General features: G+C 36.7%; 1 protein-coding gene across 2 annotated transcripts in view; it reads left to right on the plus strand.

The window, feature by feature from the left end:
• Positions 1-2,558: 2,558 nt before the first annotated feature.
• Psmb2 (proteasome 20S subunit beta 2) overlaps positions 2,559-24,772 on the plus strand; it is a 31,771-nt gene continuing 9,557 nt past the window's right edge. Inside the window, exons 1-4 of one of the 2 annotated variants that reach the window (XM_015485278.2) lie at positions 2,559-2,783; positions 8,173-8,295; positions 11,106-11,176; positions 16,107-16,190. In XM_015485278.2, the coding sequence (XP_015340764.1) occupies positions 2,693-2,783; positions 8,173-8,295; positions 11,106-11,176; positions 16,107-16,190 (369 nt within the window). In that variant the 5' untranslated portion in view covers positions 2,559-2,692. The remainder of the gene's footprint in view (positions 2,784-8,172; positions 8,296-11,105; positions 11,177-16,106; positions 16,191-24,772) is intronic. The other variant, XM_015485279.2, reaches the window with a different exon arrangement.

Below are 24,772 nucleotides of genomic sequence, written 5' to 3' on the forward strand. Positions count from 1 at the left end.
TATTGTATAACTGTGTACTTTTTGCAACTAAAAAACAGACAGAGAAAGAGAGAGTGGGTGGCAGTAGCCCAGGCTTTCCCAGTGGTGTTTAAGAAAAGAATCTTTCTAGGATGATGGATGCAGCTGTGTTCATAGTGGGATGGTTGACTTAATGACCTCACTTGCCCCTGGCATCCATCTCATGATAGATAGGCTGCCCCAAACTCCTCAGGCTCTGTGTTCTTTTATGGGCAGAGAACTAGAAGAAACATTTAGAGTGAAATGAGTACTTCAATTTCTGAAGAGACAAATGAATTGCATAGTTGTGTTAGGATATACAATTGCAAACCCCCCCACACACACCATTTCTCAACAAGCTGGAATGAAGATCAGTTGTGCGTACTAAAACGTAGTTATGAAATAAATAAATAAATAAATAAATAAAAATTAAAAAAATAAAACGTAGTTATGGAATATTTTACCATTATCATAATTGCTGCAAAATTGAAAGGGATGGATTTTTTTTTAATTTAAAAATTACAAGTAGTCAGGTTCAGTGGCATATGTCTACAATCCCAGCAACTCAGGAGAATGAGAAAGGAGGATTACAGGTTTGAAGCCAGCCTCAACAATTTAGTAAGAGCCTCAGCAACTCAGCAAGACCCTATCTCAAAATAAAAATAAAAGGTCTGGGGATGAAGCTCAGTGGTTAAGTGTCCCTGGGTTCAATCTCTAATACCCAAATAAATAAATAAATATTATAAGTAATGAGCTGGGAGTGTAGCTCAGTGGTAAAGTGCATGTTTAGCGTGAACAAGGCCCTGGGTTTAATCTCCAGCACTAAAAATAAATAATTAAACAAACAAGTACGTTTAAACAAAACAAATGTGTACAAAATAAAAACAAAAATCCTCTCTTCAAATTATACTTACCAATGAATGGTTATAATTTGACCTTGGAACATTTGTAAATAGATATTTTCCCACTTGTATTCAAATATTCATTTTTAAATTTATTTTTTTTGGTGCTGGGGATTGAACCCAGGGCCTTGTACATGTGAAGCAAGTACTCTACCAACTGAGCTATATCCCCAGCCCTCAAATATTCATTTTTTAACAAAATCGAATTGTGCTACAGATAAGAAAGCTTTTTCATTTTCAATTAGTGTATCTTGGGCCATAGAATATGTATGTATATTTAGCTTCATTTAATTTCTTTTCATTGTATAATATTCCATTTATGAGTGTACCATCATTTATATAACATTTGTATTTAGACATGTCAGTTGATCCCTGTTTTGTTGCTCTTGCAGTGCTGCAACAGTATCTCTGTACACAAAATTTGGGTTATTTATGCAAATGTCTTTGGATACATAAGATCCAAAGACATAAAATTATTAAAATAATGTATATATTTTTTGAGTGCTAGGAATTCAACCCAAGGCATATAGCATGCTAGGTGAGCACTCAATCACTGAGCCACAACTCCAGACACTAAATTTTAAGATATCTAATAGTCCTTTTAAGGTCATATAATTATAATCTTACAACCAATTTACATTTTCTTATTGTTTATTTATTTGTCATTTTGTCAATTACTATCAAGATTGAGGATTTTTTTCAGGTTTCTTGGGCCATTTTTGTTTCTTCCTTTGCAGATTGCTTTTCTTAACCTTTCTTTTGTGTTTGTTTTTGGAGACAGGGTATCACCATATTGCCCGGGGTGGTTTCAGAAGCTTGAGGGGCCCAAGTGATTCTTTGGCCTCAGCTTCCCAAGTAGCTGGGGTTACAGGCACAAGCTACACCAGTTTAGGAATGGCTTTTAAGTTCCAGATATCAACTATTTCATATACTGAAACATCCCAGTTTGTATAGGAGTATTAGAATGAATTTCACCATATCGATTTGTAATCTTATGTAATGAGAGATTCTTTAAAAAATACTTTTGTTTAGTTGTAGATGGACAAATACCTTTGTTTACTTATTCTTATGTGATGCTGAGGATCGAACCCAGGGCCCCCCGCACGTGCTAGGTAAGCGCTCTTCCGCTGAGCCACAACTTCAGCCCCTCAACTTATATCTTTTTTTTTTTTTTTTTAGTATTTTTTTAGTGGTAGACACAATCTTTATTTATTTGTTTTTATGTGGTGCTGAGGATCCAACCCAGTGCCTCATATGTGTAAGGCAAATGCTCTACCAACTGAGCCACAACCCCAGCCCCTCAACTTATATCTTTAATGCAATCATATATTATTTTTGTGACGGATGTAATTAGGGCTCCTCTTAACTTTTCTCCAATCTGGTTTGCAGGGAAGGGGTCCCGGAGAGATTTTTTTTTTTACCCAGCAAAGAAGAAGAGAAAGAGAAACCTGAGGAACTATCACCTTTGGGCAGCCACAAGTGCTTGGCTCTTTACATACAGTAAACTGATTTTTCAAAATTCAGATTTGCAGATAAAAAGCTGAGTGTTAACTCAGCGACCATTGGCGGAATCAAGGACAGTCCCAGAGGCAGGCGCAGTGTAATGCTCTCAACGCCACGCCCCTTTCCAACCTCTCGCGATAGTTACGTCATCCGAGAGCGCCAGTGGCCGGGGCGGTCGCGCGGCCTGCGTCGCGCGGAGGTTCGCTGGGCAGTGCTGTCTCACCAGTGAGGCGGGGAAACCGGCAAGTCCCGAGTCCTGTCCAACCTGCAGCCCCCAACCCTCCGCCACCATGGAGTACCTCATTGGCATCCAGGGCCCCGACTATGTTCTTGTCGCCTCCGACAGGGTGGCCGCTAGCAATATTGTCCAGATGAAGGACGGTGAGAGGAAGCAGGGGAGGCCCGTGCGGGCCTTGGTGGGGGAGCGGGAGGGAGTTCATGCGGGTGTTGGATAAGTCCCAGGGAAGTCTGGGAGGGGGAACCTGGGCTACTCTACAGTTTTTTAGAACCGAGGAGACTGTCAAGCCAAGGGACCTGGCTTTAGCTCGTGAGTCAGTGCTGTCCTTTGGCTTCACTAAATGCTTCTTACTAGGTGAAAGTTACCTAAGGGGATTAGATTTGTAAGAATTGAAGCGCCTGCCCAGCTCTAGGCTCCGTAGAACCCCGAATTTCTAAAGTTTCGGTTGTCGCTAGTAATGAAGTTAGTTTCCGGGCAGCCTAAGATGGGATCCTGGGCAGAGCGAGACTGTGGAACCAGAGACTTGGCATTTCCCTTCGTCTCCCGTATCTTATTGTGGCTCAGCATCGATCTTCCTTTTTCGGTTTTCTCTGGCTTCCAGGTTTTCCTTATAGTTAAGTAGTTATTGGCGTTTGGAAACTAGTACCCAGTCGCTTATTTGAGTTAATGCTTTGTACAAGTTATTTTGCAGTGCTCAGATTTACTCATCTGTTAGATAAATAATACCAATTCGAAACTTGTTGGGAGAATTGAGTTAATGAGTTATGTGCAAATGCTTAACATTTGACAGATATTTAATAGTAATAATGCTAAACACATAATGTATCTGGTGCCCTGTTAAGCGATTCACTTTAATTCATTTATCCTTTTTTGATGGGCACTATTATATCCTCACTTTGCATGTTATTTGAGGCACAAAGGTTAAGAGATTTGCCTATGGTTTTAAATGGCAGTTCAATGTATAGTCGGAATCCAGACCTTTTACTCATAACAACTATCCCGTACTCTCTATAATAAATACTCAAAACAAAATTTTAAAAAGCTTTTGGTTGTTGATCTGCAGAGTCCAAGGGTGTTTTCATTAACCATCATATATGTGCTGTTGAAAAAGCATACTTTGGGTCAGATGACTAAAGTTCATTTGACAAATAGTTCTGGGGCACTGTGTGCACTTTACAGTGCTGAGGGGAGGGGATGCAAAGAAAATAAGATGTCATCAAAGAAGTTACAATTTAGATATGTGTACAGATAATTATGACACAATTTAGGAAGTGTTGTGTCATAAGACAAGTACAATCAAACTTCTCAGGTAATGCAGAGGAATAAGAATTGTTAGATAATGAAGAAGAAGAGATTCTTTCTGGTTGTAGAGATTAGGAAAAGTTTTGAGGGCAGGTGACAGTCCATCTTGGGTTTAAGGAAAAATATTTCATCTGGGATTTCCTGAAGGATGTGAACAAAGGCAAAAAGGTATCTGCTTCTGTTTTTGTAAAGAGAAAGGCATCTATTTGGTTGTCACACTGTGACTCCCATCCAGGAAAATGGAAAGAATTCTGAAGGGCTTTGCTTGAATTCTTTTTTTTTTTTCCTTTTGTAATTGTAGATGGATAGTATACCTTTATTTTATTTTATTTTATTTATTTATTTTTTATACGGTGCTAAGGATCGAACCCAGTGCCCCACAAGTGCTAGGTGAGTGCTCTGATACTGAACCACAACTCCAGCCCGAGTTCTGTCCTTTATGAGGAAGAAAGGATGTTTAATTGGTTCATTAAACATCTGTGATATGGATTGTTCCTAATTGCGATTACTTTATGAAATTCTGTAGTTAGTTGGTAGTTAGTTCTGTTTGTAAACTAGGCTCCAAAGGAGTAAATTTGTTTTGAGAGTAAATTAGCTCATTATTTTGAATACTGAGGCATTTGATTTAAAAAGTGACTTGAGGGCTGGGGTTGTGGCTCAAGTGGTAGCGCACTCGTCTGGCATGCTGGAGACACTGGGTTCAATCCTCAGCACCACATAAAAATAAAATAAAAAGATATTGTGAAAAAAAAAAAAGTGATTTGAGCACAAAGTAGTACCTAGGTAAAGCAATGACCAGGTCGATACCTTTACAGGTTTTCTGTTTAATCCCATAATGTATATAAAATCATTTTGAGTAGTAGATTGTACTTAAAGTACACTTATGTGCACAGTACTTCTAGTTATTATACGGGGTGCAATTTATTAGATATAATCCATAGAAGGAACAAAATATTAACAATAAAACAAGGAACAAATACTATAAAATGATTTTGTATTAGAAAAGAAGTAGTACTAGTTAGTCTTAAATTATGTTTAAAATTAGTTCAAAGAGTAAATCCTGGGCTGGGGATGTGGCTCAAGCGGTAGCGCGCTCGCCTGGCATGCGTGCGGCCCGGGTTCGATCCTCAGCACCACATACAAACAAAGATGTTGTGTCCGCCGAGAACTAAAAAATAAATATTAAAAATTCTCTCTCTCTCCCTCCCTCCCTCTCTCACTCTATCTTTAAAAAAAAAAAAAAAAAGAGTAAATCCTAAGAGTGAATTCTGTCTATTCACAGAAAAGAAAAATCAGTATAGTTTGAGAGAAAGAGAATTTGAGTTCTGAAAATATAGTAGAAAATAATTGCACTCAACTCTCATTTTCCCTTTAGTCTTTTCTGCTATAAAAATTTTATGAAAGACTGGGCATGGTGGCAACAGTCTGTAATTCTAGTCACTCAGGAGGCTGAGGCAGGAGTATCACAAGTTCAAGCCCAGCTTGGGCAATGTAGCCAGACCGTGTCTTACCGTGTCTTAAATTTTTAAAAAAGATAGAGATTTTAGAATTTTATTGAGAATTTCCCCTAACCATTTCATAAAGAAACTTGTGTAGAATAAAATACTAAAAAGCAGTAATCTTTTGAAACTTTTTTTTTTAATTTTGAGATAGTATCTTGCTAACTTTGGATTCTCTTGCCTCAGTCTCCTGAGTTATGGGATTACAGGCGTGTACCATCATGTACCACTCAGTTTAAATATTTTGATAGTGGAGAGAAGACATTTCCCTAAGATTGAATGCTTATTAAAGTTAAATGGTGTCACTCTGGGTTTGGTTATGCAGCATGCTGCATTTCATGCCTTTTTTCTCTTGGCCTTTATAGAATTACTTTTTTTTTTTTAATTTATTTTTTTAGTTGTAGATGGACACAATACCTTTATTTTAATTTATTTATTTTTATCTGGTGCTGAGGATTGAACCCAGGGTATTACACATGCTAGGCGAGTGCTCTACCACCACCGAGCCATGACCCCAGCCCAGAATTACTTTTAAGTTACTCAGAGTACTCCAGCCCACTCAGAACTCTTGATTCTGAATTCTAATAGCATATATAATTTGAACTACATTATGTAACACTGAGTATATTAGTATAAACATGTATAATATATGTTTAGAATTCAATACAGTTTTCCTTACCTTCCTTTTCTTACCATTTTACACTTTTAGCAACTGGAGCTTAGAGAGGCAAATGATTTGCCCAGGTTCAGAGTATTGGGTCCAGATCACAGTGGAAATCTAGTCCAGTTGGCTTTATATAATGTTATACATTGTTCATTTGTTTCCTGTATGTGAATCTTGTAAATTCCTTATCAAGGACATGCATACCCCTAGAGCTGTATGGGCAGTTTCTTATACAACAGAGAACATTAGTATCTGTTAACCTGTGTTTTTGTATCATCCTCCACTATTCAGTGGACATGCTCACTGTTTAAAAAAAGATTTGGTTTTGTATTAAGTTTATTTCAAAATTTAGTGGCTGCCTAGAATTTTATCTTTTTCTTCTAAATGTAACATAAATTCTTTATAAACTCATTCCCCCTCCAAAAAATAAGCACAGCTTTTTTCTTATAACAATAGTACAAACTTATTGAATAATGTTTTATTACAAAGTGGTGCATATTAAGTATAGTAATTTAGGAAATACTGGTAATCGGAAAGAAGGAAATAAAAATTCTTTCCACTGGCAAGAACTTAGAACATACCCTTCTGGTCCTTTTTCTTTGCATAAAGTGAATGTTTATAAATAAGTTTGGAAACTAGCAGTTTTAAATCTGTAGCTTGAGTAACAAAAGTGTGTTTGTTTAAGTTTTTAAGGCAAACAGATGTTATCTACAGACACATTTTATGTGGATTTTCCCCTCAAAGTCCTAGTATCTACAACTCTCCAACACTTGTAAAGTATTTGATAGTGGCATTTATTCTTTAAATCCTATTAAGAGATTTTGATATTTCAAAAGCTTTCATACAGGAAACATGTCTCCCAGGGAAGATTATTCAGCATTATTTGAAAAATGAAAAGTGAAAGTGAGAGTAAGATAGGAAGATTTAGGCTTTTTCTGAAGCTACTGACTGAATATGGAGTTTTCTTCCTTAGGCAGTAATTGTGATCTGAATATTTATCTATCTAATCTGAAGGAGTCTGGTTCAGCTAGATAAGGTTAGAGTATTAGGATTTTTGTGAGGTATTTTAAATAGCTTACTGTTAGAATATTTGCTTTGGCAACCAGTTCTCTTTTTTGCTTTGTAAATGGAGTTGCATTACTTTCTAAAGTGATTTATATTCTCAGCTCATTTTTTCTTCTTTCTTGAGGAGATCCCTTAATTTTAATTGTACCACTGGTCCTTTTCATAAATACTTTTGTATAAGTACAATAAATTACATTTGTATTTGTAGAAACATTTTCCAGCTTTGTGATCATGAGACTAAAGATAATCGAAGTGTGTACACTACCACTGAACTATACCAGCTCCAAATTATATTATTGTTATTATGTACTGGGGATCGAACTCAGCAGAGTTTTACCACTAAGCTACTTTTATTTATTTATTTTTATTTCAAGACTAGGTCTCACTAAGTTGCTTAGGACCTCCCTGAGTTGCTGAGGCTTGCCTTGACTTGCAATCCTCCTGCCTCAAGCCTCTCAAGTCACTGGGATTGTAGGTGTGCACTACTTCACTTGAACATCCCATTTTGGATTTTATTTTATTATTTATTTATCTACTTTTAGTACTAGGGTACTACTAGTGCTTAACCACTGAGCTACATGTACTCCAGTCCTTTTTTTTTTTTTTTTTTTTTTACTTTTTATTTTGAGACAGGGTCTAATAAAGTTGTTTAAGACCTTGCTAAATTGCTGAGGCTGGCTTTGAACTCATGATACTCCTGCCTCAGCCTCCTGAGCCCCTGGGATTACAGGTGTGTGCCACTGTGCCCAGCCAAATTTTATTTTAAATTGTCACATTTCATCTGTATTTTTCAACTGAAATGGACATTAATAAAGTTGTCTGTGGTTTAACATGGAGAATGAAAGAGAGAAATTAATAATTTCCTATTGAAATCTTCTAAAGACAGTGATTAATAAAATTATTCAATATAGTTAACTAATAAACCTGTTTATAGTGATGCATATATATTAGCTGTCAATTTATGTTAAGATACTTTCTAATATGAATTTTTTCTTTGACCAGATCATGACAAGATGTTTAAGATGAGTGAAAAAATCTTACTCCTGTGTGTTGGAGAGGCTGGAGACACTGTACAGTTTGCAGAATATATTCAGAAAAATGTACAACTTTATAAGATGCGAAATGGTGGGTAAGACTCAGAGTATAGCTTTGTTTGGTATATTAGATTGCTAGGGCTGCCGTAACAAAGTACCACAGACTGGCTTAAGCAGCAGAAAATTTTCCCGTAGATCTGGAGGCTAGAAGTCCAAAATTTAGATGTCTACAGTGATGATTTCTTCTATCTACTGAGGTCTTTATTCTTGGCTTACAGATGGCCATCTTCTCCCTGTACCTCACATGATATTCCCTCTGTGTTAATTGTCCAAATGTTCTCTTCTTATAAAAAGGACACCAGTCATATTGGATTAAGGCCCACCCTAATAACCTCATTTTAACTTTTTTGTGTGATAACTGGGCATCAGACACATAGATATTCTACCACTGAGCTACCTCTCCAACCCTTTTTATTTTAAGACAGGGTCTTGCTAAGAGGTCAAGGTTGGCCTTAGACTTGCTATGCTCCTGCCTTGGCCTCCCCAGTCACTAGGTTTATAGGTGTGTGCCTCCCACATCTAGCTAATATCAAACTTTTTTAGTGTCAGATATTTCGAAGGATGTGATTTGAGCTGAAGTATATATTAATCAGAGCTAAAAGACCTAAATAAAACTTGGCTTTACTATTTTCTCTCCCCCCGCCCCAATATTTTTGGCCTTACTATTGTCTATGTGACAAGTCATTTATCTTCTATAGGCCTTTATTTTCTTTATCCCAAAATGGGATTATATTAAGGAATAATACATATGAAATGTGTTGTTAACTTAAAGTTCTGTGTGATTATAAGGCATTTACTATACTTTAAAAGGTTCTACCTTACATTTCTGTTAGGTTTCTGTCTACAGAGATAATTAGGACATTGTGAGATATTTTGTAAGCTTTCTCTGGAGTTAACAAGGACTAACAACACTAGCTACTAGTCCTCTAGTTCAGGAAAGCTTGTAGTGGTGCTCTGGTAGAGAAAACCTTATTTCCAGTTATCTACTTTACAGTTCAATAACATTGTTATTTTCTACACTGTAAAATTACATTTTGCATATATAATTATATTCAAATTAAGAGCTTATTTTACATATGTAAAATGACTAAATAAGATTCATTCATATAGTTTTTTGGGCAGCATATTTAGCATTATACATCCAATTCCATAAATATTTTTAAGGGTCTCATCCATTTTAAGTACTATTCTTAATACTGCACAGAATTCAAAGATGAACAAAGCTCAGTCCCTGCTATTCAGAAACCAAAAGCACTTATGTGATCTGAATATTTATCTAATACTTAGGTTTTTAAATGTTTTGTTTGGGGCTGGGGATGTGGCTCAAGTGGTAACGCGCTTGCCTGGCATGCGCAGGACACTGGGTTCGATCCTCAGCACCACATAAAATAAAAATAAAGATTTAAAAAAAAATAAATAAAAAAAATAAATGTTTTGTTTGTTTTTGTGTTACTAGGGGTTGAACCCAGGGATCCTTTATGTACTGAGTTACATCCCTATTTTGAGGCAGATTTTATTAAAATGCAAAGGTTGGCCTTTATTTTTCAATTCTCCTACCTCAGCCTCTTAAATAGCTAGGATTACAGGTGGGTTCGATTGTGCCTTGTTGGTACTTAGGTTTAAGCATGTTTAAGGTGAAGGAGTCTGATAATGGTTCTGAAGTGTAGTAAGTATAGCAGTATTTTACTGGCTGTGCTGGGAGAGGAAGGAGGGCAGGGAGGAGGAGAGAGAACCGGAATTACTGGGGAACACAATTAACCAAATTATATTGTTATACTGTGTGCACATACCATTTTGTTTTTATGAGACACCTCTACCCCTTTTTTTTTCTTTATTTCTCTCTAGCTTCCACACATGAGAGAAAACATATGACTCTTGACTTTCTAGAACTGAACTGATATTTTACATGCAGGGCCACTGACTTGTGGATTGTTCTTGTACCTTTTGGCACGTGTCTGATTTTACTGGGGAGTTAAGTTCCAAAGTGAATGCATTATTAAATGCACAGTTGATATTATTCCTCAGGTTGTGTGCTTGTTGGCATTTCAACTTTTTTTTTTTAAGAGGTTTTACATTTGAGATACTCTATTTTTAAAAATATTATAGAATGATGAAACATTTCTTTTTCTGTGACTTGTACTTTTTTGAAAATCATATTACACTCTTAATAAAGTTATATATTTTTTAAGCCAGGTGTGGTGGCACACTCAGAAGGCTGAGGCAAGAAGATCATTAGCTTGAGGCCAGCAACTTAGTGAGACTCTGTCTCAAAATTTAAAAAAATTTAAGAATGGCTGGGGATGTAGTTCAATGGTAGAGTGCCCTTGGGCTTGATAATAATAATATTGCAAATAATAACAATGGTATCTTTTTTATAAAGTATGACTCTGAGATTGCCCCAACTTTCAACTTCTTTTCTCCCAGTATTCTTTTTTAAATTACTGAAAAAATTAGCATCTCAAGACTGACTTTCTTTCCCTTTTTCTCTCTCCCTTCCCACCCACTTTTCTTTCTTTTCCAATATCTATGTGTCTGTGTCCCTTTCTTTCTGAATAAAAAACTACAGTCTGTTGATGAATTAATACCTTAAGCCAGACTATGAATTTGATCAGTTTGAACAGTCAACTCTGATCCTATTTGGGACCAGGAAATAGCTGTCAGTACTAACCAGCTATTTCATAGCTGTTACATGAAAATAGGGACTAGAAGTAGGATTGTGCCCGAACCCCAGTCTATGTACATTATATACTCTAAATATATATAAAAAAGATAGTGGACTTTAAGAATAGGCACTGTTATTCTTTGCTTCACTTTAAGTATGAATCTTTATCTCTGTACCAGGATATGAGTTGTCTCCGACAGCAGCAGCTAATTTCACACGCCGAAACCTGGCTGACTGTCTTCGGAGTCGGGTAAGCAATATAGCTGTCAGCCTTAGATGAGAGCAGAAAAATCATCTGTACTTCCTTTGTCTTTTTTCTTTTAGATACTGGGAGTTGAACTCAGGGGCACTTTACTACTGAGCTACATTCTTAGCCCTTTTTATTTTGAGGCAGGGTCTTACTAAGTTGCTGAGTCTGGCCTCAAACTTGTGATCTTCCTGCTTCAGCTTTCCAGGTCACTGAGATTACAGGCATGTGCTGCTGTGCCAGCCGTCTGTACTTTTCTTATAGTCCTATTAGACATGAGCAGTCTTTTTGCCCTTTTCAACCCTCCTGAACCTTTCCACTGCTAGTCACTCATGTTTTGGCCCTTTGGATTTTTTTCCTTTTTTTTTTTTTTTTTGCAGTTGCTAATTAATGCCTAGAAGGCAAATGTACCTTCACAAAGAATTTGGTTGGAGCACATTAATATAACAAGTCTGTTTTAACATGAAAGACAACTTTTTTCCTTCCTAAAGATTTTGTTTTATTTATTTTTTGAACAGTTGTAGGGTCACAACAAAATTAAGAGAAAAATACAAAGATTTCCCATATAAACACTCCACTCATACACATATTTATAGCATCCAGCATTGTCAGCATTTATCAGAGTGGTACATTTGTTATAGTTTATGAACCTACATTGACACCCAAGAATCATAGTTTAGATTAGGCTTCACTCTTGGTGTTGTACATTCTGTGGGTTTGGACAAATGTGTAATGACCTGTACCCATCATTATAGTTCCATACCGAGTGTTTTCTTTTTTCTTTTTTTTTTTAATTGTAGTTGGATACAATACCTTTATTTATTTTTATGTGGTGCTGAGAATCGAACCCAGGGCCTCGCATGTGCTAGCCAAGTGCTCTACTGCTGAGCCACAACCCAGCATAGAATCCTCTATGCTCTACCTATTCATCCCTCTCTACCCGCTCAACCTCTGACAACCACTGATCTTTTTAGTCTTTCTGTAGTTGTGCCTTTTCCTGAGTGTCATGTAGTTGAAATCATACCTTAAGTAACCTTTCAGATAGGCTTATTTCACTTAGTAATGTGCAATTAAAGTTCTTCTTTTTATGGCTCAATAACTCATTTTTTTAAATATCTTTATTTTATTTATTTATTTTATGTGTTGCTGAGGATCGAACCCAGGGCCTCGCACATGCTAGGCAAGCGCTCTACCTCTGAGCCAAAACCCCAGCCCTTAATAGCTCATTTCTTTTTAGCATTTAATAAGATTCCATTGTCTAGATGTAATACAGTTTATTTATCCACTCACTGCTGAGGACATCTTGGTTGCTTCCAAGTTTTGGCAATTACGATTAATGCTATTGTAAACATCCATGTTTAGGTTTTGCTTGGATGTAAATTTTCAATGCCTTTGGATAAATTTACACCAAAAAGTGTGATTGCTAGTTCATACATTGAGTATGTTTAATTTTCTAAAAAATTGCCAAAATTTCTTTGAAAGTGTTTCCGTAGCAAATAATTTTTCTTAATTTCTTAAATGGCAATGGAGGTAAATAGTGCATTTTTTCATTTTAAGATCATTTATCTGTGTCTTTTTATGATTGTTTTTGCCAGAGTATAGGGAATTGTTCCCTCACTTATTTTAGCCTTGTTCTCTCTTAGAGCTTTCTCAGTTCTGTTGACATCGTGTTAAAAAGATGCAACATTAAGGATTAAATACATTAAAAGGTTGTGTAGGATGTGCCAAGAAAGTTCATATTATTACTAAAGGTGTGTGTTGTTCCCTTCCCACAGGGACTAAGTAAATAGAGGCATATCATATGACCTGTTTACTCATCTATGATATCAAGATAACTTCCCAACCCCACAGGAGTGCTAGGAAGATGAGTGCTTGTAAATCATAATATTTAACATTCATATGACTTTTGCCCACAGCATTTTGCTTAATAATTTAATCAACAATTCTTCTGAGACAAATAGTAGTTAATTCTCTATTGCTGATATGAAGTGAAAAGCATAAAGTGGCAAAGGGACTGGTTCAGGTCACACAGCAGGTCAGACTGAACAACATTTGCATTAATGACTAATAACTAAATTATTTGACTCTTAAGATTGTCTTTTTTTTTTTTTTTAATTTTTTATTGTTGGTTGTTCAAAACATTACAAATTTCTTGACATATCATATTCCTCACTTTGATTCAAGTGGGTTATGAACTCCCACCTTCACCCCATACACAGATTGCAGAATCTCATAAGATTGTCTTTTTTGTTTCTTAGTAGTTTTTGGAACACTAGTGCTGTTCATGGTTTTGGTTTTACACACGATCATGTAAACTGAGTTATGTAGAATCCAAACAATATGCGTGTTATGTTTTTTATAAAGTTACTTACTCCACGTTTCAAGCAGTTTATTCTCCAGCGCCTAATAATACTGAAGAACTTTTCAGTACATAGAATCTCTACCAGTGCTAGTTTTTTTTTTTAATTGTAGTTGAACACAATCTCTTTATTTTATTTATTTATTTTTATGTGGTGCTGAGTATCAAACCCAGGGCCTTGCATACGCTAGGCAAGCGCTCTACTGCTGAGCCACAACCCCAGCCCACATACATTGTTTTGATGTGGTGAAAAGTCAGTGGTCATTTCTTGTTTATTCCTTTTTGAGAGAGGGAAATTGGTTAGATATTAGTTTTCCTGCCACCCAGAATTTCCCTTGGTATTCAGCAAGGAGTATGCTGTGGCATCCTGTTGAAATGTTCCTCCAACTTATCAGTCAGAACTGAAATAAGAATTCCAGCTTTGGGCACAATAAACACTTTGTCATTAAATGCTGCAGACATTAAGTGAATTAAGCTCCTTTTAGAATTGAGATAAGAGTGACTGTATGCTTCATGCAAATGCAGTGAATCCTATTAATCTTCTCCTAGCAGACATGTTTGATGTCTTAACAAATAAATATCCCTTATAAACTGTTGTGGAGTTCTAGTAAATATTGATAACTTCTGCCTTGTGATTCTACCATAGGTCCAATCCTTGCTCCCCTGTTGTTTTATCAAAATAGATTTTTAGTTTTTAAATATGAATTTATACCATAGTCATTTTATTCTAGGGAAGAGGTGATAGTTTTGTCAGTCTTCCAAATAAGTAAAAAGTCACTAAGTTTAGTACATTTACATGGTCATATCAGTTGGTGTATGAGACTTATTTTGAGTTAGCCAGTTATCATGCATAACTGTGTGTCTACAGTTTAAATTATTTGAGGTCTAATCACTGTGTGTGTATGTGAGTGTGTGTGTGAAAGATGTTTGATGGGGAGGACATTTACTAGATTATGTAATGAATCTTAGGTAAACTGGTTCTGTAAAGTGGAAGACAATTTAGCATTGTGGTTAAGAGCACAATCTCTGGAATTAGGCTGCCAGGGTTGCATATTTGCTTACTGACTTGCTAACTATAGGTCTTTGGACAAATTCTAAGCCTGATTTCCATATTCACAAGATAGTAGTACTCCATATAATTATATATTATATAGATTAAAATGAGGTAATCATGTAAAGCTTTTTACATAATGTATAGCACATAAAATTGATTAATAAATATTTTTGTTTTCATGCTGCTATTGCTGTTTCATTGTAATTGGTACAAGTTAGCTTCCTGTAGGGGATTCTTTGTTATGCTATTTAAGTTGATCTGCTAGTAAAGTTGAGGATTAAATATTATGTGCTAGGTTTTGTTCTAGATCTATACAGTCTAATATGGTAACCACTAGCCATATAGGGCTCTTTAAATTAACTATAATTTATAAGTATTTTTATTATGATACTCTGAGATGTGTGTCATACCCATTTTACTAAAAAGATACCAAGGCTGGTTTACAGTGAGGTTAAGTATTTCTCCAAGTTTATGTGTCCAAATGGGGTGTGTGTGTGTGTGTGTGTTTGTATGGACTGTAAATTGAGTTAAGATTCTAACTTCAGATATCATATACTTTCATTCTCGTTTCTTTTTTGTTGTTGTTGTTTCTTTCTTTCTTTTTGCCATTTTTGTTGTTGATGAATTTTTTTTTATTTATTTGTATGTGGTGCTGAGAATCAAACCTAGGGCGTCACATATGCTAGGTAAGCGCTCTATCACTGAGCCACAACCCCAGCCCTCTCTGTTTTCTTTTTTTTAATTATTAATGTCTGAGTATGTTTGTGCATTTAGGAAATCCTGAAGCTTTCATTTCTATTAAATGTCAAGATCCTCATATAGAATTATGTAGATAAGGTATGAATGTGTTTCCATTGTAGGTATTCAATAAGTATTTACTGAATAAATGTCATCCAGTTAGGTCTACATATATTGCTGAGATACTATCATGCATTTCCACAAGTATTTTTAATGAATACAGGTGGGGAAAAGTTCAAAAGCATTCAGTGTAGTTTTTAATTTAAATGCATGTGTCCATTTGAGTTGATCTATTCCTGGCTAGACTCTTTGGCTATAGGTTTGTGGGGCTTCCTTAAGCATAGGATTTGGAATTAGACATATCAAAAATCTAACCCCTTCTTTGTACTTACTAGTTTTTATAATCTTGAATAAATTACTTTTATTTGCTGAGCTTCACATTCCTCATTTATTAAGAAGTGAGTGATCAAATGTGTCAAAAAAAATTTTTAAAGTACCCAGTTACAAGAATTGAAAACCAGTGAGTGGTTCAATAAAATATATTTTGTATGAATGAATGATACCATCCTAGAAAAGAGTATTTATTAAATGACCCCATCATTAAAGAACTGTTTGGATTTTTGACAAGATTATTTTGAAAATTATGATGATCTATCGTTGGTTAATCAGCTAGGAAGGATGATAAGTAATGGGGCTATTTCTTTCTTACAATGAATTATGTGGCATATTTGGTATACAGTTCTAGTAAATATTGATTATTCTGCCTTGTGCTTCTACCATAGGTCCAGTCCTCACTCCCTTACTGGGATGCCCTAAAATTATCTATTAGCATTCACCATCTCTATTTTACAGATGTGGAGACTGAGGTACGAACCAGTCAAATCTATTGTCCACGGGGAATGTGGAGTTTTGTGGCAAGTCTTAGGTAGATCCATGATGGGTAATCTTCAGGGCTTTACTGCTGCCACTCATTGGCTAAATTGTTCTTGTAGAACTTTTTCTGAAGTGCTTCCTGAGCCTTTGATACCTTATATTTTCATAGGGCTGCACTTGCAAATGCTTAGCAAAGAAACAATAGAAATAATGAATTGGAAAGATATCTAGCCTGGTTAAGCGGTTTTAAGACCTTATTCCACACCAAGAAAGACCAAACTTTAGCTTTGTTTCATATAGATCAACTCTGCTTTGATCTCTTTTACATATAGAAATTGCATGTAAAAACTAATAATATAATGGAAAGAGCCCTGCTCCGAGAGGTTTAGCACTAGCCCTGCTGTGAGTGAGTTGAAAACCTTGGGAGAAAGAGAACAATTGAATGGATGATATTTATGGTTTCTTTTAGTCCCCAAATAGCATGATTTAAAAGTGTGATGTCAGAGGAGGCTATAGCTCAGTGGTAGAGCATGTGCTTAGTGTGCTCAAGGCCCTAGGTTTAATCCCTGGCATTAAGAAAATAAATAAAGACCCAAAGTCAAGACCATAGTTTACTTTTTCAGTGAAAGAGAGAGGAATTTTAGAAAGAACTTCAGGTATTCATCATTTCTAGAAGTAACCATGACTTGTCCTAGCAGTCTGCTCTGAATTTGAGTATATTTGGTCCGGTTAATAGTAGGCATGGTAAAAACGTGGATGTGTAACCGATGTGATTCTGCAGTCTGTATACGGGGTAAAAATGGGAGTTCATAATCCACTTGAATCAAATGTATGAAATATGATATGTCAAGAGCTTTGTAATGTTTTTTTTTTTAAAAATATTTATTTATTTTTAGTTTTCGGCGGACACAACATCTTTGTTTTATGTGGTGCTGAGGATCGAACCCGGGCCGCACGCATGCCAGGCAAGCGCGCTACCGCTTGAGCCACATCCCCAGCCCAAGAGCTTTGTAATGTTTTGAACAACTAATAAAAAAAATAGTAGGCATGTATAGTGGGCTCCTATCCTAGAAGAATCCTGTTGCTTTTGCAATGGAGTTACTCTCTTCATGCCTTAAGTGGCTGACACAAAGACATCATCTGTTTATTGATATCAGTCAGGTCATGTGATCTTGTGAACAGATGGCTCAGGTGGAATCTTGACATTGCAGGTCTTATACCCTAAACACTACCAACCATTTGTTACATGTGATTAAAATATCACTAACAAGGGTAATTTCACATGCTTTTTGGCAAATGTGGTTAGCAGGATGTGACATGACGCAGCACTGCCTTCTTCCTCCATGTGCCATCTCCCTTGAGGCGTCATCTCTCTTACTTGCCCCCATTTTCCCATGCCCAGGCTTGCCTTCTAGCTCACCTGCTCCAGATGGGCGGCACAGTGGGAGGACACTGGCAAAGGCAGATGTGTTTATTTTCCGGAGACAAAATGTTGTACTGCCACAGATGGCAGTGCCTTGGAGCAAATGGCAGCCTTTGACACTGCTGCCACATAGCCTGGGCATCTTGACAGACAGTGCTAGCTTACAGTAATAGGGAAGTTGGGGGAAAAAAATCGAGATCATGAATTGCCTGGACATTTTGGTGCCAGCAGCAGCCCTTTTAGACCCGGAGAGCAGTTTTTTCCCTCTGATCTCAATCAACTTTTCAGCTAAGTATAGGTTTTATCTATGGGCCCAGAGTTATGTCTGTTTATAACTTTTGCCTTCTAGCCTCAGTAGAACACAAAGTAAAAACTGGAAACACATAATTACATTCAGATGAATATTCAATGGTATTGCAAAAACATGTGTATCCCAGGTCACATTTCACAGAGGTCTCTTAGGGGTGGCTCATGTCTGCTCCATTGGAGATACTGTTGTTCTATTTTTAGTGGTCATTTTGATTATCCAGAGGCCCAGGGACAGATGTGCCTTGAAGTTGAGGCTCCTTAATTAATAAGATGACACTTTTGTACTTACAGTGTTTTTCTACCAAGAGAAATAAAAATTCTGACAGCTGCCCTTTTAAGTAGTTTGCTTATGCAGTCATTAAGCTTTGAGTAAGTCTATTAGGAAGACAAAGAATGGCTGTTGAGTCATTATACTTACCAGTCTCCTAAGAATGTCATGAGAAATTTCTTCTTTGAAGCTACTGGCTTTATTAGGAAACCTTCCCCCCCCCCTTTAAAAAAAAAAATGTGCTGTTTTTCCCAGCCCTAGTGCTGATAGAGTTAGGAATCTGCAGGTGTAAAGTCCTCCCCCTCCCCTTCCCCATCTCTCCAGGGGGTTGTATGTGAGAAGGTGTTGCTTTCTCACTCAGAGAGCATATATGTGCTACCCTGTTGGATGCCTGCTGTGAGCAGAGAGAACCCCTATTCTGGTTGAATGGAATAAGTCTATTGGATGGCTGGAATTGTGCAATCTTATAATGCCAACTTTTCACTTAAAACATCTTTCCTATCCACAATTGGGGGGTGGGGGACCATATAGGTAATTGATGTAGATTTATATTGTACTGAAATTTGTGTCTTAAACATTTTATGTAGTTTTCTGTTAAGGCTTGGTTTAAGCCTAGAGCAGCAAAGTATTATGTCTGCGTAGTAAGAACATTTATTTGTATAGAGTTTACCATTAGAAATAAAGATTTAGGTTGGATGTGGTGGCACATGCCTATAATCCCAGCTACTTAGGAGGCAGAGGCAGGTGGATCACAAGTTTGAGGCCAGCCTTGGCAACTAGTGAAATCCTGTCTCAAAATAAATAATAAAAAGGGCTGAGAAACTGGCGTGGTTGCAAACACCTATAATCCCAGCGGCTCCAGAGGCTGAGGCAGGAGATTGTGAGTTCAAAGCCAGCCTCAGTAAAAGCAACTTGCTAAGCAACATAGGGCTGGGGATGTGGCTCAATGGTTGAATGCCCCCAAGTTCAATCCCTGGTATTAAAAAAAAGGTCTGGGGAGATAGCTTAGTGGTATAGTTCCCTTGGGTTCAATCCCCAGTACTGCAAACAAACTAAACCAAAACATTTTGTAGCCCACCTTCTAAGATTACATTAAATCAGTACCTTGGTCTGGGTAGGCATAGGTGTAAGCATGTCCTCACATACGCTCACAGATAAGAACACACATGTACCTTGGTATCTTTATGCCTCTTTTCAACCTGCTCTGGCCTAGGATCAAGCAGAGATGAATTTAGGAACTGATTACCATGAGGTTTTCTTTATACTGTCCCCTCAAAATAAAGGGCAGTGAAGAAGGGTGAACTTCTGTTTCTTGACCTAGGAAGTAGTTACATGTGTGTTTATTATATTCATTAAGCAATACATGTGTATTTTATGTACTTTAATATGTGTTATTAAAAGGCTTAAGTAAATAAAACAAAGGCTAATAGGGTAAGAAAACATAATTTTTAAGTTAAAAATGAAAAAAAGTATAGATTTACTCTTACATTTGAGTGTGGACAAGAAAGCAAATAGAATTAGCCAGATTGGAAAGAAAAAAGGAAGGGAAAGGAAATAATAATCTCTGAATCTTTGTAAACTGAAGTATTTTAACCATTCCTTGCTTCCCTTTCTGATACCTCTAAATAGTTGTGACTTCTTATAGCCAAGATATTCTATAACTGCTAATAGTTATTTGCTCAGAGTAAACCTCCAGCCTGCATTGTCCTTGAGGCTGAGGAAAGAGGTGCAAAGCTCAGAGTGTGCATTCAGATGGGGAAATGGAGAAGAAAACAGTTGGTTGCACTTAGAGTGACAAGTGCTAGGATACCCATATATGCAGGGTGCTGTGGGGACACAGAGCTTAATCTAAGAGAAATATGAAACAAAGGGGCAAGCTAGAAACATAGACCCAAGGTGAGTGAGAATGTGTTAGGTTAGGCATAGTGTTTGTTAACGATGTTCAGGGCAGGGGCAAATAGTTCTCTGAGCTTCCTACTCCTCATTTAACTAAAGGGGCATTATTTATAAACTCTACGGTTTAAAACTCCACTTTTTAAAAAACAAATAAAATTATGGAATATACTGTGTATGTAAAATCCCATATTTGAGTTTGTTAGATAGAGTTTTGGGGACCTTGTTAAGAAATTGAAACTAGAGAGGTAGTCCACATTATGAAGACTGAAAAAGCTTTATCCTGAAAGCAGTAGGCCTCTCTAGAAGATTGTTGACTAAGAAAAAATTAGTGTAAGCAGATGAGATTTGGTTATATCATTGGATAACACTGTAAGGAAGAGCTCCTAAGTGATCTTTTCCCCAAGAATCCCTTGATACTTTTTATAGATGTTATAGACATCTGAAAACATGTACAATTATATGTCATCCTGATGTTCAGCATTCATAAACATTCACAGGTATGCTTAGTATGGAAAATTAATATATGTCTTGTGGTATGTAGGTCTATAGCAAAGCATGGCTTCTGCATTTGAGTTTTAAAAGAACTAAGTTAAAGATATATAGATTCGTAAATTTTCCCTGGGAACTGCCAGCTCATGGAGGGGGAGGTCGAGGTGGGGAGCGGATTTCAAGTGGCCTTGTTGCAAACATGGTGTTGGTTTTGCCATTGCACAATCAGCAATTTTATTTTGATGTTATTTGGGGGTGAAAGCGGTATTTTTGATTAGCAAGTAAAATTAATGTAGAAAACAAATACTGTGTTAACTAGTTGGTATAATAAGGCATCTGTGCCATGTTGCATTTCAACTCATTAAATTTCTAAACTTCTAATTACAATAAGCTTTCAACTTTGATTTGGGGAACCAGTCAAACTTGTGGTTAGTGATGGCTTTAGAAAACTAAAGTTTTTAGAAAATTTGGAATTATTGAGGGGGAACTTTAAAATGAGGTTTGTTAAAGATTGAAATATATACAATATTATGTTTTTTTCTTCTAAAGTTCTTTGTGCTGTCATGGCACAAATTAAATCTAAAGATTTATTGGGCACCTACTGCTTACTAGGCTGTCTTCCAGAAACTTTAATATAATTAAGCACTTTAATTCTTCACAACTCTTGTCAGATAAGCAGGTTATCCCCCACATTACAGATGGGGGCACTGGAGGCTCCAAGTATCTAAGGTATACCAAATACACTTTCAGAGAATGATTTAAGATAGAAAAGAAACAGGAGTGGCACATTCTGGTAATCCTAGCTACTTGGGATTACAAATTCAAGGCCAGCCTAGGCAATTTATTAAGACCCACTGTTAAGAATTAAAAATAAAGGGCTAGAGCCCAGTGTGTGATAGCACACGTGTGTAATTCCAGCAGCTCAGGAGGCTGAGGTAGGAGGATCACGAGTCCAAAGCCAGCCTCGGCAAAAGCAAGGTGCTAAGCAACTCAGTGAGACCCTGTCTCTAAATAAAATACAAAACAGGGCTGGGGATGTGGCTCAGCCGTCTAGTGCCCCAAGTTCAATTCTCCAGTACCAAAAAAATAATAATAGTAACAAAGGGCTGGGATTGTAGCTCAGTGGTAGAACACCCCCTGAGTTTAATCCCCAATACTATAAAAAGAAAAGAAACAGGAAAAACTTGGTTGGACGATCTCGTTTTCAGAGCAATGTTTCTTTTATTTCATTTTGGGCTTCTGGAAGTCTAAGGTTTGTTTTGTTTAAAGCATTCTTGCTTCCTTATTTCTCAGTCTAGTATGAGAATTTATAAACATGAGTTGGTTTGTTGTTTTAGTGATATAAAAGATAAGTGTGTCTGAAATAAGGAGAGAACAAGTAAAGTCAGGCAATCAATTTGACTTCTCTGTGAAGCTCAGTATTATATTCTGATTCTGATCAGTTTAAATTTATACTTTTTTTTTTCCAGTCACAAGATTAAGAGGAAACAGCTTTCAAGTTCCAAATCTCTACCTTTTCTTTGCTCCAGTGGTACCTGTAGAAACAGGACACTGACCTACCTCAAGTTCTTTCTTGTATCTGCTCCTTTGCCAATGTTCTTCTCTATACCTATGTCCTCACATGGCTTTTAATTGCTAGTTCAGCATTTATCAGGGAAACTTTTCTCTGAACTTACCCCACCACACTTTCTTTCTCTCTCTCTCTCTCTCTCTCTCTCTCTCAAAAATCCTCAAATTCTTTGTGCTGTCATGGCAACTTAGGAATATGTCTCTCATTTTATCCTGTTGGAATTATTTCCTTTGCTGTCTTACAAACATGAGTGTGAGAGCATATATGTTCATGACAATAAAACCGCTTAACTGACTGTCTCTTTATTTATTCTCATTGACTTTGGCAGTACACTGTTTTCTCTTTCCAGCTGCTTCTGAAAATGGCTCTATTTAAGCTATTGAGTCTAAGCTGAGCTTTTAGCATTTGCATGACCACTTTTCCCCTTGAGAGTCTTCTTCTCTTTCTTCCTTACCTTTTCTGTTCCACTGATTATTCAATCCTATTAGTTAGTTCACTTTCTAAATGCATATTTAGAAATATATAAGAAAGATATATATGTGCCATGTCTCCCCCTCATTCCTTTCTGCTTCTGCCTTTGGTCTTCATCTTCCATCTATACTATTAAAGTATCCTCTTTTCTCCCTTTTTGTTTTTCTCATCCCAGTCAATCTTCCATGCAGTTACAGTCCTAAAGTGGCAGTCCTTTGTATTACTTTTCTATCTAAAAATCCTCTATTTTAGGAGAAGAGGAGTTGGGTGCTGTGATACATGCCTGTAATCCCAGCTGTTGGGAGACTGAGACAGGAAAACTGAAAGTTTGAAGCCTTCTGGGCAACTTAGTGAGACTCTCACAAAAATAAAAAGGGTTGGGGATACAGCTCTATGGTAGAGCACCCCTCAGTTCAATCTTCAGTACAGAGAGGGGAAAAAGAAAAGGAGTGGAAGACAAATACTGAAACTAGTGGAGTATCTGTTCGAGACATCAGGATTCATCAGGGTTTCTTGGCACCAGTTAACCTATGTCCTGACATGAAAAAAAGCAGGGGGATGGGAGTGATAAATTTTGTTTTGGCAGGGGGATGGGAGTGATAAATTTCCACTGACTCTGTGGTTTACATATTGAAGTTCATTGTCTTTAGTCCATTAGGTAAATAACTCTGCTTCCTGCAGAATTCACCTAATCCTCCAAGTATATATGCCCCATATTCACCAGTACACAACATTCCATGCTCTTCCTTTTCTTTACTTTTATACACGCTATTTCCTTTGTCTGGTACCCACATCTACCTTGGGAGCTTCTTCCAGATTTAGGCTTCCATTTTTATTACCTGGCATAATAAATACTATATTTCTCATAAAAGTAAATGCTAAATAAACAATTATGGAGTTTATTCACATTCCAAATGCAGAAGTGAAATTGGTTGGAGCTTTTGCCCATTTTGTAATTATTCTGTCTTATAGTCCCAGAAAACTCTTATAGGGTTTGGTTGAAACCTTTTATAAACTGTGTACTTTTTTATACATAATGCTAAAAGAGCTTGAATCTACACATGGGTTTCCTTTAAAAAAAAATAAAAATGTATAAACTGAGTGTGGTAGCACAGGCCTGTAAACCTAACTATTTAGGTTTACAGTATAAACCTAAATAGGCCAGAGGATTGCAAGTTTGAGGTTAACCTGGGCAACTTGGTAAGACCCCATCTCAAAATAAAAGTAAAAAGGACTGGGGATGTAGCTCAATGTTAAAAACACCCCTGGGTTCAATCCTCAGTACAAAAAAAAAAAGTACTCCAGAGGATTACAGTCAGGCTATGAATGATTCTTCCCATCCTCTTTCCCAACCAAATAACCATAATCTTTTAGAGCTAGAAAGGTATTTAGGTCATGATAATTAGAAGTTGCTGAATTTTTAAAAGTGTTTGAAATAGTGAATTTCGTTTCAGGTATAAAACCTTTTTTTAGTTACAGTGGGAAATTTGGAATTTTAAAGTTATACCACCAAACCTAACAAAGGTAGTAAATTCTGTTGGTTATTAAAAACAAATTCCTGGCCAGGCATGGTGGTGCATGTCTGTAATCCCAGTGGCTTGGGAGGCTGAGGCATGAGGATCATGAGTTCAAAGTTAGCCTCATCAATTTAGCTAGGTCTTATCTCAAATTACAGTAATGGGCTGGGGACTACAGTTATAGCTCAGTGATATAGTGCCTCCTAGCACATGTAAGGCACTGGGTTCCATCCTCAGCACCATATAAAAATAAATAAATAAATTGGGGCTGGGGATGTGGCTCAAGCGGTAGCGCGCTCGCCTGGCATGCGTGCGGCCCGGGTTCGATCCTCAGCACCACATACAAAACAAAGATGTTGTGTCCGCCGAAAACAAAAATAAATAAATATTAAAAAAAAAAAATAAATAAAAAATAAAAATAAATAAATAAATGAATAAAATTGTGTTCATCTACAACTAAAAAAAAATTAAAAGTGGGTTGGTGGGGCTGGGGTTGTTGCTCAATGATAGAGCACTTGCCTAGGACATGTGAGTCACTGGGTTCAATCCCCAACACCACATAAAAAAACTAAATAAGCAAAATAAAGGTATTGTGTTCATCTACAAATAAAAATATTTAAAAGGCGGGGGGG

Source organism: Marmota marmota, unplaced genomic scaffold, assembly GCF_001458135.2.
Source record: "Marmota marmota marmota unplaced genomic scaffold, marMar, whole genome shotgun sequence".
Taxonomy (NCBI): domain Eukaryota; kingdom Metazoa; phylum Chordata; class Mammalia; order Rodentia; family Sciuridae; genus Marmota; species Marmota marmota.